Here is a 17746-nt window from a genome sequence, read left to right on the forward strand (position 1 = left end):
AATCTAACTTTGTCAGTGCTGAGAAACAAAACAAACATTTCCTGCATAACCTAGTGCGACGTTTGGGGACACATTCTTATTAAGTTAACATATGCCGCCTCACCAATTGATCTTCACACAGCTCACGAACATCAGAAAATGCTCGCAAGCTGGGGCTGGGTGATGTACAATCTCGTTTCTTGAGAGATGTGAGCACCCAGCTCAACTTTTTTTTTTTTTTAACGTGTTACATTTTAATGGAAATGCAGACACAACAAAGAAACGCTCACAATGCCCCCTTTCACCTGAAGCCGAAGGTTACCTTTGCCACCAAGAGTGTGATCATTTCTTTAACGGTTTCTTCAATGAGTTCATCTATTTTTGAATGGTATTGATGCTAAAGAAGACAGAAAGACACATTTAGCATGTCAGGGAGGTTGACAGTGCTGTGTGCGGTCATGGCTTTTAGACTATACGATCTATAAATAAAGCCCAACTTGCAGACCTAGTTTGCTCTCACAGTCCTAGAAGCAGCTATAATATTCTGACTTCTGGTCTTTGACAGAGAGACGCTCAAAGAGCTTAAAAAAAATCATCATGCTCATTGTTCCTCATTTAAGGCTTCAGGCGTCTTTGATGTGTGTGGGCCCATATACACAGCAGCACACGTGGCCGGCTTAATGGCCTGGTAGTGTGTTGAACTGGATTTTACAAAGCGATTCAATAGTAATCTAGTACATTGGGAAGGGAAATGGTATTTCTTGGAAATTATTGGGGGATGTAACTCCAGCAATTTTGGCTATCCCTCCAAAGGGAATTTGACTAAGACAATGATCTTGCAAAAACCTGCTAGGTACTTTGGGTGTATGCCTCAGAGTACATCAGTTTTAATTACAGTCTTGACTCAGTCCAGATAAAATGTCTCTTTCTAAGCCATTGTGATAAGCGACACATTTGTTTTCCTTTTCTTCCTGTTCAGCAACAAGCAGACCCAGGCTAGACCTTCTGCTGAGGCTGTAGCTAAGTTTTTCCAATCATTTTCCAAACCGGTGCTGTCGATTAAATTTAAATAGTAATGTGAAAACAAACCCCCACACAAACAAAAATCTGCTGTAAATGCCAGGGGAAAAGGAAAAGCAATTTCAACACAAATTATTATATGCCAGCTCCTTGACATTTATTAGAACAGTTTAGTATCCATTTGAATTATTTTGTATTTCCGTAACACAAAAACAATAACACAAAAAAACATTGTTATTTGGAAAGGAAAAATGCACTTACCCACTCTTTAGCAAACTTTCAGAAGGATGATTAATTAGGAACCAAAAAAAAAAAAAAGAAAAAGAAAAAGGAACAGTGCAAATAAAAATCAGGACAAAAGGACACATGAGAAGATGAAAATTAAATAAAGCATCATCAGAAAGCTATGCGAACACAGAGATAAGACATAGGACGTGTGGCAATACTCTGGTTGCTGGCAAGCAGGATGACTGAGCAGGAGCAAGGAGATGAGAGATTGGCTTGGACCTGGAAGGCCTGGACAGTGTCCCAGTGAGAGGGCAGAAGCCATACTGCCTCCATATCGAGCTCAGTTTCCTCATCTGCAAACCTCCAACAGGTGACAGCTCTAAGACCTGGACCCAGAAGCGAGAAAGCTAATACAGACTGCTGATTTCCACATGGGGCTAAGCAAGCCTTGGCGAATATATGTTAGCTCCGTGTTTAAAAACAGCCAAGAGAGACATGATGGCTCCCTCCCCCAACCCCACCCCTGTTTAAAGAAGTGGACATTATAAGTACCTCAACTTGACTATTCTATGTTTTTCTATTGATTTCCACATATCAAGACATCAGATGTGTTCATAATGGATGTAACTATATGACAATAAAGAACAAAGCAGAACTTAACAATAACAACAACAAAAACGTTTGGCTGGTCTGTCTCAGTTATATAACATTACTTAAGAATTCAGTGCCCAAGCCCTTTCCTGGCATCCAGATTTGTAGAGCTATTTTGAAGAGCTATGAATTTCTAGATACGAAAACATTTTGCCAACTGTAGTTGCAATTCAAATACTATCATGTGGTCAATTCCTTGAGTAGCCACAAAGGGCAGAGAAGGAACGACGTCATCATGGAGGCAACCTCCTCCTCCCTTCAGTTGACTGGAGGAGTAAAAAGAAGCAAATGGCCCATGGTGTTTTGTCCTGATGAATCAGAACCCCTGTTGGCCACACTGCCGGATTCAAGAAAAATTTACTTGTAAATAGCATAAACCTGCAGCTTAAAAAAAAACAAAAACAAAAAAACCCAAGAAAACAAGAAAAAGAATCCACAGAACTCTGTACCAGAGTCACAAAGAAAGATGTTAAAGCAAAAGACTATGGGAATATTGACAGTCTTCCAAACACATTTTTAGGTATTGAAATAAGACCCAGAATCAGATTCTCACTTTCGGTTGTCACGTGACTGACTTGCCCCACTAGCTTTCCTTTGGGTTGCTATCAATGAGTCACATTTATTAAATTCATTAGGGCATGATGCTTAGCCGGAGAGCTAAGCACGAGATGAAGCAATGCACGAGGGGCTTTGTACCGAGCAAAGAGCACCAACAAGAATAGATGCACTCTCAACAACCTTGGTGGAAGTGGTAAAATGGAAGCAGATGGCAATTGTCTTCTGTACGCTAAGACTGGGTAAGGTCTATGTCTTGTGTCTAAGGGGTTAGTGAAGAACAAGCCCTTCCGTGTGGAAACAAGTTAGGGACAACACAGCCTATTAGGCATGATATTCTTTCACGTGCTGATTCTATGTAGTCCCACTATCTCCCCTGATCATAACACTGTATATATAAGTATTATGACCTTCCTGTTCTAATAGACATCTTATCCTGCTTATAAAGTAAAGCAGGATGTGTGTGTGTGTGTGTGTGTGTGTGTGTGTTTACACTTACACATTTGCCTGTAGAGGCCAGAGCACTGTCTACAGGTCTTTCATTGGCCTGGACATACACCACCATCCCTGGTGTTTTATGTGGGTAACAGGGATTGAACGCAGGACCTCAGGCTTACACAGCAACTGCTCTATGAACTGAGCCACCCCCTCACTTAAAGTATTTTAATATGGTTATTTTTGCCTCTTTGTTCCAGGGTCAGCTTGAGCATGGGATCTCTGTCACTTTGCTTTCCCACCGCTGTAGTAGAACTAGAATTACATTCTGAATGTAAAACTGACCTTGGCTTACTCAAACACTGACATAATACATGAATATACAGTTGAGAAAGTATGTGGAGTTGGGCTGTTGGATTATGCCTAGAATCTCGCATTTGGTGGGAGAAGAAGGATTGTTACGAGTTGGAGGCCAGCGTGGGGTAAAGAGTAAGACTTTGACTCAAAAAGAAGAAGAAGAAGAAGAAGAAGAAGAAGAAGAAGAAGAAGAAGAAGAGGAGGAGGAGGAGGAGGAGGAGGAGGAGGAGGAGGAGGAGGAGGAAGAGGAAGAGGAAGAAAGGAAGGAAGGAAGAAAGGAAGAAAAAAGAAGAAAGAAGAAAGAAAGAGGGAATTGCTACATGGCCATATCACTACTTCCCTCATCAATCCGTGACTACACGGCTGTGCATGTTTCTTTAAACCCTCTTCAGCTCTATACCCTGCATGGCAATTATGCCTTCATACTGACTCTGTGCCTCATGTCACTGAGCGCTAAACATCAAAGAATTCCCCATTGCTATTCAGGCTATGACAAAATCCACATACCTTTTGCCAGATCTTCCTGCCATAGATGATGTATTGGACTAACTTGCTTTTCTGGAACAATAATGAGTTCCCCTACCACCACTCTTGGCTCTTTCTGGGGGTAATCTATTGTTCAGTGCAAATGGGAAGCCTCACGAAGGAGTGGGTGCATGCGCAGAAGAACCTTCCAGTTTGCCATCTTCCCTGCTAGCTCTTGTCACGACGCCCTTTGTAAATTGCCTCGCTATTCCATTCTACCTGCAGCCTAGAAGGTTCTGCATCTTCCAAGTCTCTCTGTGATCTGTTGGGTCCGCTTGACCCAGGCCCTGAAATAATGGTGGTAGTAGCTCAAAGATACATTGGTCCTCAGAGCATGAGAAGAGGGGGGAAGTTCCTGCAGATCCGGGATTACTACGTGAGAAGCATCTCACTTGACTTCCTGCGTTGCACATTTTGCCTTGTGGAACAGATTGTGTGTACGTTATCTTTCTGTGAAGACCATCTGACCTCGGAAATGAGATGAAAACACACTAGGCCAAGTGAGAAACTATTTAATACACAATTTCCCCTCTATTGGTACTTCACAAATTTTAATGAAAAAATAAATATTTAAGATGGAAAAGTATGGTGAGCAAATGTCTGAACAGCTGCCTTTAGATGAGACTTTCTCCCGGCGGTGAGATTCAGGGAGCGATTGTCAAACTGGAGACTGCGTCCCCTCGCTAATGAGGCATAATTCAAAACAGGCCGAGGGAGTGGGGTACAGGTGGTGGTCAGAAGTAGAAACGAGATCTGTAATACAGGCTTAATGGTTGATATTCCAAAGCGCAGCCCACATGAAAATGGAAGTCAAGTGGTTTCCAAGCATTCATATCCCAATTCTAGAATCTTCCTAGTCATCTTACTCAAGCCCCCTTTAAAAAAATCCAGATGGATGGTAAATCTCATCCATCATTCTGTGAAGTATGGATCATTTCACGTGACTTCCCTCTGAAGTTCTGTTCCAGGTGACAGCCACTGTGCCAGGCTACTGAGAAGCAGTTCCATGACATCTGGTTTTAGCCTGACCATTTTAGCTACATTAGGATGCTTCACTTCCAACAAGCTGCTCATTTAGGTGCTTCTGGCTTATTTTACTTAGAAGAAAACACTGACAGGCCTTTCTAACATTATTTTGGGAACAAGTATCCTTAGGGGAAGAACAAACGATTAGAACCCAGTGTTAGATAAATCCTTCATATAGGTATTTAGTTTGGATGTATATGTATCACTTCTGGGAAATGCATGTACAAACATTAAAATTATTTTCATTTAAAATGTGCTGAGTTGGGGCTGGAGAGATTGCTCAGTGGTTTAGAGCACTGACTGCTCTTCCAAAGAACCCAGGTTCAGGTCCCAGCACCCACATGGCACCTCACAACTGTTTGTAACTCCAGTTCCAGGGGATCTGATGCCTTAGGCATACATGCAGGCAAAATACAAATGTAAAACGAAGTAAAAACAAATAATTGTAAAAAGTGTTGAGAAAACTATAAAAATATAAACAATGTTGAGAAAAAATAGAAAAAGTACACACAGTCTTCTCTACATAATTAAATTCTATGCCCAGAGCCATCAAGACTCCACTGTTTAGCCTTAAAGCGCTGCAACCCCTTAATCTTACCTAGAAGCCCGGGTACTGATCTCCGCTATAAAAAGGCTGTGTGTGAGTCACCCAGCAAGCAATGGGCAGTGACTTGTTTAAGAGAATGCAGTTTGACCAGAGGAAGGGTCACAGATTCTAGTGATTTAATCATTGGACATTTTTTTTTAAAGAAAACCAGACTCCAAAGTTAAGCCAAGGTCACCCTAGCTTAGGGAAGAAGTGCCCCATGGTGGAGATGAGAGCTGGAGTCCACCGTGGCAGGTGTGAGCTGATACAGCATCATTGGTCTTCAACTAGGACTTGGGGTTTGGATTAAGAAACTCTACGGGTCCCTGAGATTATATGGGAATACCATTTGTAAGTATTTATTCCCTAGGAAATGGATCCATAGCTTTCACCAGATTCTTAATGGAGTTTGCACAACTCCACCCTCTCCCCCATTCTCACCATCACCCCCAGGACTCCAGCCCTGAGATCACAGCGATGTGACTGGTCTAGTCACATATTCAAGGACAGTGGCATTGTCACAAGGCTACAGGCAAATCAACCCGGAGAAGAGATCTAGGACCTCCCAAGGACACACACAGAGAGGTCAGTCCTATGGTGTTGGCCATTGTCTACAAGGACCGGGGTCATCCTTGTGAATCTCAGACAAGGTGTCTACCTCAAAAGCTCTGAGAGGAAACTTACAAACTGATCTCCAATCTCAAAAGAAAAAAATCCTTTGCTTTCTTTTTGTCCTTGGTCTGAAGGGTACTATGCTATCACAGAGAAGACATTTAAAAATGAACCAGGATGGAAAAGAAGCAAATCATGTACATATTTGCGCAGACTACAACCTAGCTAAAAGATTGAGCAAAAGTATATCTATATCCTGGAATATTATTCGGCCACAAATAGACAGTACATGCTACAACATGCATGGATCTTGAAAGCATGAGACTAGGTGAAAGAACACACACAACCCACCTATTGCTTGGTTCTATTTATATAAAACCCAAGAACAGAAACAGGCGTATCTGCAGGACACAGGTTGATAACAACCTAGAACTGGGAACACTGACAGAACCCTGGCTGTTGATGCATGGGTTGGTTTCTTTTTAGGACCGTGAACATGTCATGTAATTGACTCTGATGGCTGCAGGGCACTGTGAACACAGCACAGTTGTAGAAGTGTGTACTTTTGAAGGGTGGCTTCTCTAGGCATGCGGCTTTATGATGATTTAAAATACAGCAGCTGTGGCCAGAGCACAAGCAGAGGGGAGAGGGGAGGGGGAGGTTCCAGACCGACACCGCTCTAGAAACGCAGAAACTCAGGAATTGTTAGTGACTTGGGGAGACGTGATGATTTCAAGAACCCTCAGGGAGATCTGCAGAGTGGGTTCTGTGAAACCCAGAGGTTTGAGACTCCTCCAGGGAAGCGTGGGCGAGTGGCGGTGTGAAGAGGTGCTAAGGTGGAGAGGAGGAGATCACCAGCTGGGGCTCCGGGCCTCCCTCCATCCTGATAAGCTCTATTTTTATGTTTTCCGTGCTAGGCTTCTGGATAAAGAATGAAGAACTGATCCTGCAGCTAAAATAGGCAGGATAAAAGCAGAGCAGTGATGTCATTTTACAGATGGGGAAACTGAGTCTCAAAGAGGCTGCCAGCATTATCCAAGTTCATTTCGCAGCACAACACAAGATGCTTATCCAAGCGACTGGCAACCCAGGCCTCCCTTCTGATTGTCCCAACCCTTCTTCCTGGCTCATTTTCAGACAACCGAGAGCCTTGGATCAATCACTGCTTCTCAAAATGTGACCTCCAGGACAGCCACCAATGCCAGCATCATCAGAGAGTGCCACAGAAGCTTAAATTCCTGTGTGCATGTTTTCTTTTTCTACATTGGTTCACATGTGTATAAAAATGTGTGTGCAGGTGCATTTGTGTATATGGTGCAGTACACATGTGTTCCTGTCTGTGTCTGCATGCTAGTGCATGTACGTGTGGGAGATGCCAGCGTATATTTTGGATGTCTTTCCTCAAGAACTGTCCACCGCAAGTTTTAATTCCTCTATCATACCCCAGACAAGTTGAAACACTATGGAAGGAGCCTCTGGAACACCCTGGGAGGTGGACGCACAAAGGATTTGTGGAATCGCTGTTCCTACTCTTAAAGCAAAGCGGCTTGGGGGCCCTGTATTGACTCCTTGCCTAGAACTTAACTCCACGGGAAGGCTTGAAAGATATCAGCTAGAGCAGAAGCTAGCCGGGGTGGCTGAGGAAGCTCACTTGTGGGGGAAACAAGGCTGGAGGACATCTTGCCAGAAGAGAACACTACCAACCCACATATAAAATGGAAGGTGCCGAAGGAGAAAATAAATAACGAATAAGGAGCAAATATAATTTAGTAAAAATTCTGAGCATGTAAGGCTGGTATTGAAAGATCTGATTTAGGAGCAATTTATGCCAATTGGCAACAGCATAGAGTTGCCAGAAATGTTACTGAATTAATTCTAAATTGGTATATGAATATCTAGCTGGCTTAAGGCCATTGGAGAAAAATGATCATGATCGTCTTTAATCAAGTCCAAGTTGCTGCTTCCTTCTCCCTCACATTTTAAATCTGACTTTAGAATCAGAAACTCTGCAAAGGAAGAAACTTCTGGTCAGGGAATATTCGTAGTTGATTCATTCTAGGGAAAATCAAAAGCCCGAAAGTTGATCTTGGCATAGCTTGGGAGTCACTTGATCAGCGTTGAAGCCCTCCTGCTATCCAGATGTTCAAGGGCTAAGACACTACCCATGGGAAGTGATGGGCATTCGGACAGTCTCACATCTGCTGCAGATAATGCCCTACCGAATAAGGTCACCAAACATCCTTTAGCTTAAAGGAACCTTAGGACCACTGAACTCCAGCCAAGAACCCTTCCAAGTGACCAGCATGCTCACTGGCACATGCCTTGGAAATTGATTTGACGGATGCTGAACACTTATCCACAGCTTCGCCTGCAGATGCTGAGTGTGTTTCTGAAACTAGCAGACTGGGTAGAAGAAAGGAATTTGTGACATTTTCTTCTATATGATCAATGGAGAGAGGAGAGGAGGGGAAGGTATTTTTTTTTTTTTACCTCTTGGCCCATTTCCATGCTGCAAAGTTTTGTTGATTGAGCTTTGGCATCAACCATAACATTAAACATGGTGCATATTGACTGTGGGACTCGAAAATCTGTTGATCGACTGGTTTTTTGCAGCTTAACTTCAAACGCAATCCTGGTTCTATTAAAACAAAGTAGGGAAAGACCAGTTCAGCATCCAGAGGGCGGAAGGTAGAGGATACATGTCCTGAGAGGTTAGTGAAAAAGACATTGAAGGCGATACCTGCTTTCAATCCACAATGACTTCACACGTGTTCTTTTTCAAATGCCTTTCCCGTCTAAGGAGGGCTTATTTATGTGGACGGCCATGCATGCCCATCCCCTCATCCAATGCCCAGAACACCTGTAGCCTGATGCATTTCTATCTATAGATTACATGATATGGAGAACCCTAATTGCAGGAGAATAAATGAATTAAAAAACCCGATTATAGCTCTACAACATATGCAGTTTCTCTCACTTTGGCAAGTGCCTACCTCGAATCACTTCTCGTAAAAAACAAAACAGAAGAAAGGCAACTTCTCATCTTCAAAACCTCCATGTGGAGAAAAATCTTAAATGACCCCTTATTGTTTGTTCTTTCGGTTTTGAAAGAGACTGAAAAAAAATCTCTTTTTGAAATCCAATTATTTTAATATTGTGTGAAAACTAGAAACTAGATTGCTCTAGCCAAAGAATCATTAGTAGAGAATATATCCAACCATTGAAAACGGTTACCTTTGGGAAGAGGGATGAATTAGAAGCTATTACCACAGGATGGCTTTCTGGTTTGCATGGCTTTTGTTTGTTTTCATGACCAGCGTTACTTTTTCAGCAAGCAGATATTCTTTTTTATAATCAAAAATGTAGTCATGTCCTTGACATGCAACTATATCATAGAAACATCATATATGTTATATACAACTCAAGAATTGCATACATCTATTGTAACATTCCTTTGGTAACTTATGATACTAGAAACCTACTAAGCCCTCACAGGAAGAGCAATCCCAGTATAGATAGTTTGCAATACAGGTGTGAGATCCCGTCCTCGGCACTGCCATTGCAAAGTGGGGACAAGCTCCATTTAAAAAGGTTTCAGAGAAGTGGGTCATAGCCTCACATGTCCTTTGAGAAAGCACCTGGTCAGTGAGTGGCGTCATTAAAGCCCCTTTCATCGACGGTGTCTATTGCTTCTCTCCACTGTCCCCTGCCACCTTCCAGAGCCCATGCAGCTCCCAGGATGGCATTACTTTAAGCGGAATCAGTGACACTTTTCTATTGGTGCCTAGGAGGACCACATAGCTAGTTAGCTCAGGAAAGGATGCCAGCTTGCTAACACACCCTGGGTGCATGCAGGGAAGCCAAGTATAATTTCTAAGGTTGGAAGCCCAGTTCCTAAGGGAAAAAAACACCCCCAAACACCCCTATAGATGATATGATCATGTTAAAGATAAATGTATCTTGGCTTCTAAAGACTCAGTGCACTGAAGGAGCTTTCGAACCATGATGATCATTTTAAGCTCTGCTGAAAATACATCATTTTCTAGCTCTGTGAAAGCGGGCCTGATGGGTACTGAGTTGGAGTGGGCCCTGCGCTGATCTTCTGAGGCTTAGGTGCGAGTTCCGGCCCAGTCTGAGAAATGGAAATGCTACCTCGTTCCTTTCCAGTGAAGCAAGTGTCTTCCCTTTTCACATTTCTGTTCACAGGAGAACTGTTCCTAGCCCATGGAGTGCAGGGCTGTGAAATGAGGAAGGCAGAGGCAGAAAAGGAATATGACTTAGGGGGCTCTAGGGGTCCCCCAAACCCAGGAATGGAGAGGTCACATAACCCAATCGATTCCTTGATGGGGGAGCCAGAATGCCTTGCTTGGCACGTTGTATAGACCTGATACAGACCAGAGGTGCTGTCACTGCTGGACAGTGACAGATGTCTTGGACACTTAGTCCTGAGGAGGACTGGACTGTAAGCACTGCATACCTAAAGTCACAACCCACTGTCCCTGCTATATGCTGCAAAGATAAAGGTTATTTATTCTGCCCTAAAGAAGTAATCAATAGTTCTAGGCTCTTCTAACATATATTCTATGCCTTAAAACATCTAAAGGCCTCTCTATGCCCTGCCCTCTGGAGATGGAGTTGGGATGTTTTGACCTGTGTTTGTGCTTACTTTTAGAACCTTGACTGAAAGGAACACCAAGAAATTCTAGAGATCAAGGTTGCCCAGACATGTCCAGTGAGGGATTTAAGTCCTGACAATAAAAGGTTTCTTAGCTTCTGTATTCTGGGAGGACCTCTGTGGCATCGGAGGCTGAGGAGTGTACAGGGATTCAGGTCTGTTTGCTGCTTCTGGGTGGGTTACCTTCTTTCTAGGACTGAACACAGTAACGATTGCAATGTGGTGGGGGATAAACCACATTTACCATGTTCATATGTTCTCTTTATGTCTTCTAAGTGTCTCTCCTGACCCCCTGTCCAGCATGCTGGCTTCTAAGTGAAGGACATAAATGCATATCTGCATAGGTGGGGGGGGGTCACAGATCAGGAGAGGGCTGGTCTTAATTCCCTTTAGCTCTTCTGTGAGATAGAGGAAAAGAAAGATAGAGGGCCTTAAAGAGTTGCTCTGTAAAAAGATTTTGGTCAAACAGTTTGGTCGTTGGAGAGCCATTGCTTTTCTTAAAATTAATATAGACTATTTAAGAGATTATAGAAATTAAAACTGGAAACGTTTTGATCATTTAATTGAAAACCAGACCTGTCTTTTGTTCTACAACTTTGCAAAAAAGAACAAAATCCACAGTCTGGATTTCTCAGAGTCTTAAATTTCCAGAAACACAAACACTTGCCCAGTGTCACCAAAGCTCGCGGCTCTTTCCTTAGTTTAGTTTGAGTTGCTATTTACCTCCCTACCTGCAACAGCACAGTTCTTTTACCTTTTGAGGTCTTAGTTTTGATGCATTTCTTCTCTTTTCTTCTTCCAGGGTCTCATTGCTGGATTCAGAACACTCCTAAGCAAGCCCTGCTGCCATCATGTACAACTCATTCATTAGCTAAAGCATATAACATCTGGAGAAGCCAAGATTGCTTGTAGGCCCCTTCCCTCCTTCCTTCTTTCCTTTCTTCCTTCTTTCCTTTCTTCCTTCCTTCTTTCCTTCCTTCCTTTTTCCCTTCCCTCCTTCCCTCTTTCCTTATTTCATTTCATTTTTTCTTTCCCTTTCTTTTCTGAATAAAGAAAACTAATAGAACACCTATAAACTAGCAAAGGAACTTGGATGTGTTTGGGGATAGGGAAGGTGGTAATGATATCAAACACAAAAGTGAATTCCCCTGGTTCGACCTGTGGCTACAGATATTCCAAGGGGGAAAGTCTTTCTTTTTTTTTTCCATTGTATTTCAAGGACTTGACACTGGACCTGGTATAATGAGAGCAGATGAGGAGCATGTTGCTGGATGGATAGAGACCATGGTTAATCCCTTCCCATCGCAGTCTTGGAACAATCAGCTTGGGAACTGCAAGCGCAGTGAGCCGCTTTCTACCCTAAGGCTGTAAGTCACAAAAAGGGGCCAATCTGTGGAAAACCAAAGGCACATGTTCATGTCTCATGCCTTCATGCTGATTCCTGGTTAGAATGTGGGCAAAAAAAAAACTAACAACACATACTAGATACTCAGTTCATATGGACAGAATTATTGAGGACATGAAGGCTTAGTTGTTGTTGGAAATTCAAAGACCTAGATTCTACCCACAATGGCTCTAGAACTGTCCTTTTTTTTTCTTCCTAACTGTTCATTCTCCATGTATTTATAAATATTTATCATGTAGCTACTTTGTAGCAGGTAGTGATAGATGTTGGGGATCTAGAGATGAGAAAGACTGGATGGGAGTTTTTTCATCATGGAACCAGCACCAGGACAAACTGGTAGGAAAAGAATTTTGTGTCTGGGTTGGAAACAGAACTGGTTAATAGAAAGAACTTCAAGGTGAGCAGCTAACCACTCCAGCTGAATTTTCAAACTTGTCGTCGTTGATATTTTAAGACAGGGACTCACTATGTAGCCCGGACTGGTTGTGAACTTACAGCAACCCCTGCCTCAGCTATGGTAGTGCTTGGGTTACAGGTGCACGCCACTCTGCCCCTTTGTGCTGGAGCTGACCTGGACAAGCCATCACCTCCAAAACGTTCCATATCGCAGCCCATTGGCAGCAGCACCCTGGTCTTTCCAGAGCCCTTGGACCACGGAAAAGGAGGGCTGGATCTTTCCAGTCACTAGCTCTTACCGTTTGACGCAGGACTCAATCATGTCACTTGCCATCAGTTTTAGCCGCTGTTCCAAGTGTTTTCCAAACTCTTCCTCAGGCCAGTGTAGGTCACGGATGAAAGTCTGAAGGGCATCGAGTTTCCAGAACAAATCTTCTGAGGTACCTGATCCGTTACTGGCAGGGTAAGAAGTCAGAAATCAAGAGTCATCCTGTGGTCTCGGGCTTGAGATACACTAACACAGACACAGCTGGGGGCTGGAAGGCTTTAAGGCAAACAGTGGCTTCCACATACGAAACAACGCGAGTTGGCGGTGGAGGGGGGGGGCAGTCTCCACTGGCAGAATTTGAGTTTTACCATACAGGACTCAGTTCACTTTGCTCAGCCAATTGCTCCAGACCAGCGAGGTGTCTGAAGAGGTTGTCGTGTCTCCTTCTAAGTAGGAGGATAGCGTATGGTAAAAATCAGCCTTCCTTTAATAACCACACATTAGCATATGTGATGATTCAGACGAAGGCTATGAACCAGCGGGAGAAGTAAATCTCCGTGGATAATAGCTGCATGGCAACATGCAGTTATTAGGATCCAGGGCTTCATGCATTTCCCCAGTTCTCCTCCGGAGTGGAGGCCTCTTGGAAATGGCACAAGACTTTGGTTTCAAAAAGACCGTGCTAACAAAGTGGTGAGCGAGGACCTGCTTTCTCTCTTGAAGAGCTGGAAAGAGATTGAGGAGACTTCAGATAGAGACAGGGACACTTCGATACCTCGAATCCCAAAGTCCTGTCCAGTGGCTAACAGTCCAATTTTCACAGACCAGCCCATTACATAGGCAGCCCCAGGATGGGGGGAGTTGGGACAGTGGATCTCTGAGATACTTCAGGGCTCAAAACCTGAGCTCTTTTCCCATTGCACCATATTGCCCAGTCCTCTGCAGATCCAGGGAAATGGGGCTTGATTCCTTTTTGGTATGATGACATCCAAGAGACTTTTACCTGGAACATCCTTGGAAGACCTGTGCATGGGAAATGTTTGACCTCTTCCTGTCTTGCCCTTCTCTGGCTGGCTTTCTCTTTTGCAATCGCCCCCTTTGGAACTTGGAGGGGTGGCGAGCGCCCCTACCCCCTTCCTCGCATACCACTAGGCTAACACAGTAATTTATAAAATGTCCAACACACCATGCATAACCACTTCTTCTGACATCGTCTATAGAAACAGATGACAGTGGGTGTTTCTATTGTGACAGATGCCAGCTGCATTGAATTAATGCTTCAGAGAGAAAGATAGCTAGTGCATAGATGCATCCACAGCTACTGCGGGGTGGGGAGGGGGCAAACTCCCAACATGCCGAGAGGGAGCCAGAGCCTACGGCCTGCGCTGACAGGGCAATGCTTTCAGAACAGACCCGTCTGAGGTCAGTACATAGATGTATCTGACACGAGGGAGCAGGTAACATGGAAACACGTCCTTAAAATGAAAAGGTGGCAAAGGAAAGAACTGGAATCATGAAAAGATATTGAATCAGGCATTTCCTGGTGGGTGACTGAGGATCCATGCCTTCTTTACAGATACTGCGGTGAGCTTCATTTAAAAGTGGGGAATGCATTTCTCTCCACGAAAGTTCAGCCTTCCCCCTACCCTACCCCGTGCTTGGGAAGAAAGAAACCCCAACTTTGTCTAGTCTAAGCCCCGTTTTGGAACTGCATGGTTTATGTTTTAAATCATTAAGTACATATGAATGCAATAATTGGTATTTATTACAACAACATTTTGACACCCATCTGGTTACAGAGTTTCAAAAAATTCTTGTAGCGTTTTTTTTCTTTGAAGAGCTTATTATTAAGTTTTGACATGAGGAAAAGAATATTTTCTTTTTATTTTTAAGATAAACTGCTAATGTTAAGGCAATAGCACCAAGATTATTTTGATTGCTGAGCAGTCACCAAAATGTGTTCGCACCCATGCCTTAATTAATTGAATGGAGACTATTATCTGCTTTATCACAATGTCTTGATTCATATCTTTTCAAAAACAGTATCACAGAACATGCACGGGATAGGCTAAGAGAAGCTTTTGGCTATCTAGCTGGAATTTTAAACATACACTACCTGATCTAAAAAACAGACACTAGCTAATTGAACTTGTAATAGTGTCATCTTAGCATGAATATGATGTAATTTTGGTTAGGAACAATTTTCCTCAAATCCTAAAAATTTGGAGGATTGAATTTGTCTCTAGTAGAGAATCATCAGACACATTGGCCTCGTGATTTCATCGCGGGCTTGTGCGAGACTACGCTTTTTAAACTAGTAGGTAGCTTTGGGGGCACCAGGTTGAGAAGTCATTTTACTACTCGGCTCTCTCCCTGGGTTCACTGGGAGCCTGAAAGTGCCGAGGGCCACCTTCATGAATAGGAGTCCGAGAGTTAAAAACATCACTGCCAGTTTCAGATCATTTTTTATTCCTTTGATAGTAACACTTCGCTTTGAAAACGTGCCAGTTTATTCTCCCAAGAAAAAGCTTATCTGGCCTATAATTAGTTGTGGTCCAAGCGAAGGATCAAAGGAAGGTGGAGAACTGGTAAACCTTATTTCACTTATGAAATCACCCACATGGTTCTTATTTCACTTCCCAGGGGTAGAACGGAGGGGTGTTGGGACTTCTTGCTAAGGAAAATGGAGAAGATTGATTTCCTACGTGGGAAGAAATGTCCACTCAATTTCCATGTCCTTCAAACTGCTCACGTGGAAGCAGTGACATTGGTTTCAGGCAAAAATCCCTCCCACATCCCTGACCTTCATATGAAGGAAGCAAAGAATGGCTCTGTACTGAGAATGCAGAGACACGACTGCCAAAATGTAATTGTGTATGTGTCCCGAATCTTGCATTCTCAAATTCAGAAACCCCCATACTTCCTAGACCTCAAAACACTCTACTATACTTTGACTTTGGGAAGTGTCTACACAGGCAATTTACCTAGCCTGGCACAGATTTTCATTTAGCTCTGAGCATACCATTATAATATCCTGCTATTTACTGGCATGAGAAATAAGCTTTATGGCTTAATCAGCCTTGTGAAAATGTTTTGTTATGAAACAAAACCCCAAACCCAGTTCCTAGGTAGGCAGGCTTCTTTCATAGACTTGGATCAGATCAGAGATGGCTGGTCAGCCCATCCATGAATTTTCATTGATAATTTGGGGATGAATAATTCCTAAAATCATGGTCCCTGCACTGAAAATGGGACAGAAATCCCCTTGTAAAATAATTAAGGAAGTAAAACAGTCCTCAAGTGTTCAGTGGGCGTTAGACAAATCTTTAGTGCATATATATAGCAAATGTCTTACAAACACGATGAACGCCAGAAATAAACAATATTGTCTCTGCATCATCAGCAAAATATGTCTAATTATCCATCTCCATCTCTGTTATATAGGATGTATAGAAATAAGCAATACATATCCATGCCAAGATCACTTAAATTTAAATGAGATCTAATGTGAACTGAATACACACTCAGCATCATATATAGCAGCCATCCATGACGGTGCCGAAAAAGTAGGCATTTGTGGGATGCCTAGAGGGATGTTAACTGGTAGATTTGGAACTTTGGGTAGGTTCACATTGGGTAGGTTCACATTGGGTAGGTTACTGGTTAAACTCCTGCGGAAGAAACAGACAGAAAGAAAAATACCATCACAGTGACAATGTAGATGTGGCAGAGGCACACAACAGTTGTAAATAAACCGGCGAGGTCCACGGAAGACAATGGAGAAGACTTGAGCGGCACGCGTTGGAAAGCAGGCTACAGACAGGAAGCTGGGTGTGACTCCGGACCCAGAGAGGAAATGATCAAAGCCAATGGGCAACTTAAAAGTGTGGACCCCGATGGAGCTCCTGGCTACAAGGATCTCATAACTGAAAGGTCTTTGAGAGAACTCTTCTGTTTCCAAGGCCACTGTCAAAAGAGTCTAGAGCTTGTCATATAGTAAGAACTTGATATCTGTGGGATTCTGGCCATGGCTGGAACTGGGGTGCCATGAGGCAGTTAAACTAATAGAATAGGGAGGTAGGAGAGAGCTCAAAGGGGTACATTGTTAATGAATAAGTTCTGGGGTGCATTCTGTAGTATGGTGGAGCAAATATAAGTCATCGTGTGTTCCAAAGGAGAGGAGAGGAACACACTCAGCAGAAAGGAAAGACCGCAATGTAAGGGAATGGGTATACTCACTGCTCTACATGGAACATACGTGAATACACACATCGTACTGCACCTCTTAAATGTGTGCAAGCAGTAGCTATCAATCAAAACTATTTTTAGACATTGTATACATGTATGAAATTCTCAAAGAATAAAGACATTTCAATGCACAGAGCCTACCAAAGTCCTCCCAAAGAACACGAACGGTGGAGTCCTTTGACTTTGTCTACTTCCATTTACGACTTAGTGTCAACAGAAGATTTCTTAAGTCAGATATTAGACACCAAAAGGGATGGGAAGACTCGCTGATTTGAATGCACATGGAATGGTGATATGCAGAAATTGAATGCCTTCCAGCCACTACTTCTAAAGACAAAAATTTGTACAAGGGGTGTCAGAATGAACGGTGAAGATGAAGAAGTCATGTAGAACAAGGATTATCTCCTGGGAGTTTTATGGAACACTCAAAGAAAATGTACATTTTTTTCTCTCAAACTCAGACCTATCAAAATGGAGCTATGCTTCCACACAGAAAGGGATACAATGGGAAAGGCAAAGAACCCCAGATTCAAGTCTTATGGAGAGCTCTTGAGCCAAAAAAATAGATCCAAAATATCATTTATTTAATTAATATTAAATTATGGTAGCTGCCCCTGGAATTCAGGACAGACAGGAGTAATGCCTGACAGCAACTGTTGGGAAGGCTGAGCATGCAATGGTGCTACTTTTTTAAATACATTTTTTTAAATGCAATTGGTTGTGTGTGTAGTGTGTGTGTATGAGAGAGAGACAGAGAGATATAGACATAGAGAGGGACAC

General features: G+C 42.9%; 1 protein-coding gene across 13 annotated transcripts in view; it reads right to left on the bottom strand.

The window, feature by feature from the left end:
• Cadps (calcium dependent secretion activator) overlaps window positions 1–17746 on the bottom strand; it is a 444098-nt gene that overhangs the window by 75357 nt on the left and 350995 nt on the right. For 7 of the 13 annotated variants that reach the window (XM_075988589.1, XM_075988590.1, XM_075988588.1 and 4 more), the window contains 4 exons: window positions 16243–16389; window positions 12750–12905; window positions 8465–8612; window positions 302–376 (listed from right to left, as the gene is read on the bottom strand). In XM_075988589.1, the coding sequence (XP_075844704.1) occupies window positions 302–376; window positions 8465–8612; window positions 12750–12905; window positions 16243–16389 (526 nt within the window). The remainder of the gene's footprint in view (window positions 1–301; window positions 377–8464; window positions 8613–12749; window positions 12906–16242; window positions 16390–17746) is intronic. The other 6 variants (XM_075988597.1, XM_075988596.1, XM_075988595.1 and 3 more) reach the window with 1 other exon arrangement.

The sequence above is a fragment of the Microtus pennsylvanicus genome, chromosome 10 (genome assembly GCF_037038515.1).
Source record: "Microtus pennsylvanicus isolate mMicPen1 chromosome 10, mMicPen1.hap1, whole genome shotgun sequence".
Lineage (NCBI taxonomy): Eukaryota > Metazoa > Chordata > Mammalia > Rodentia > Cricetidae > Microtus > Microtus pennsylvanicus.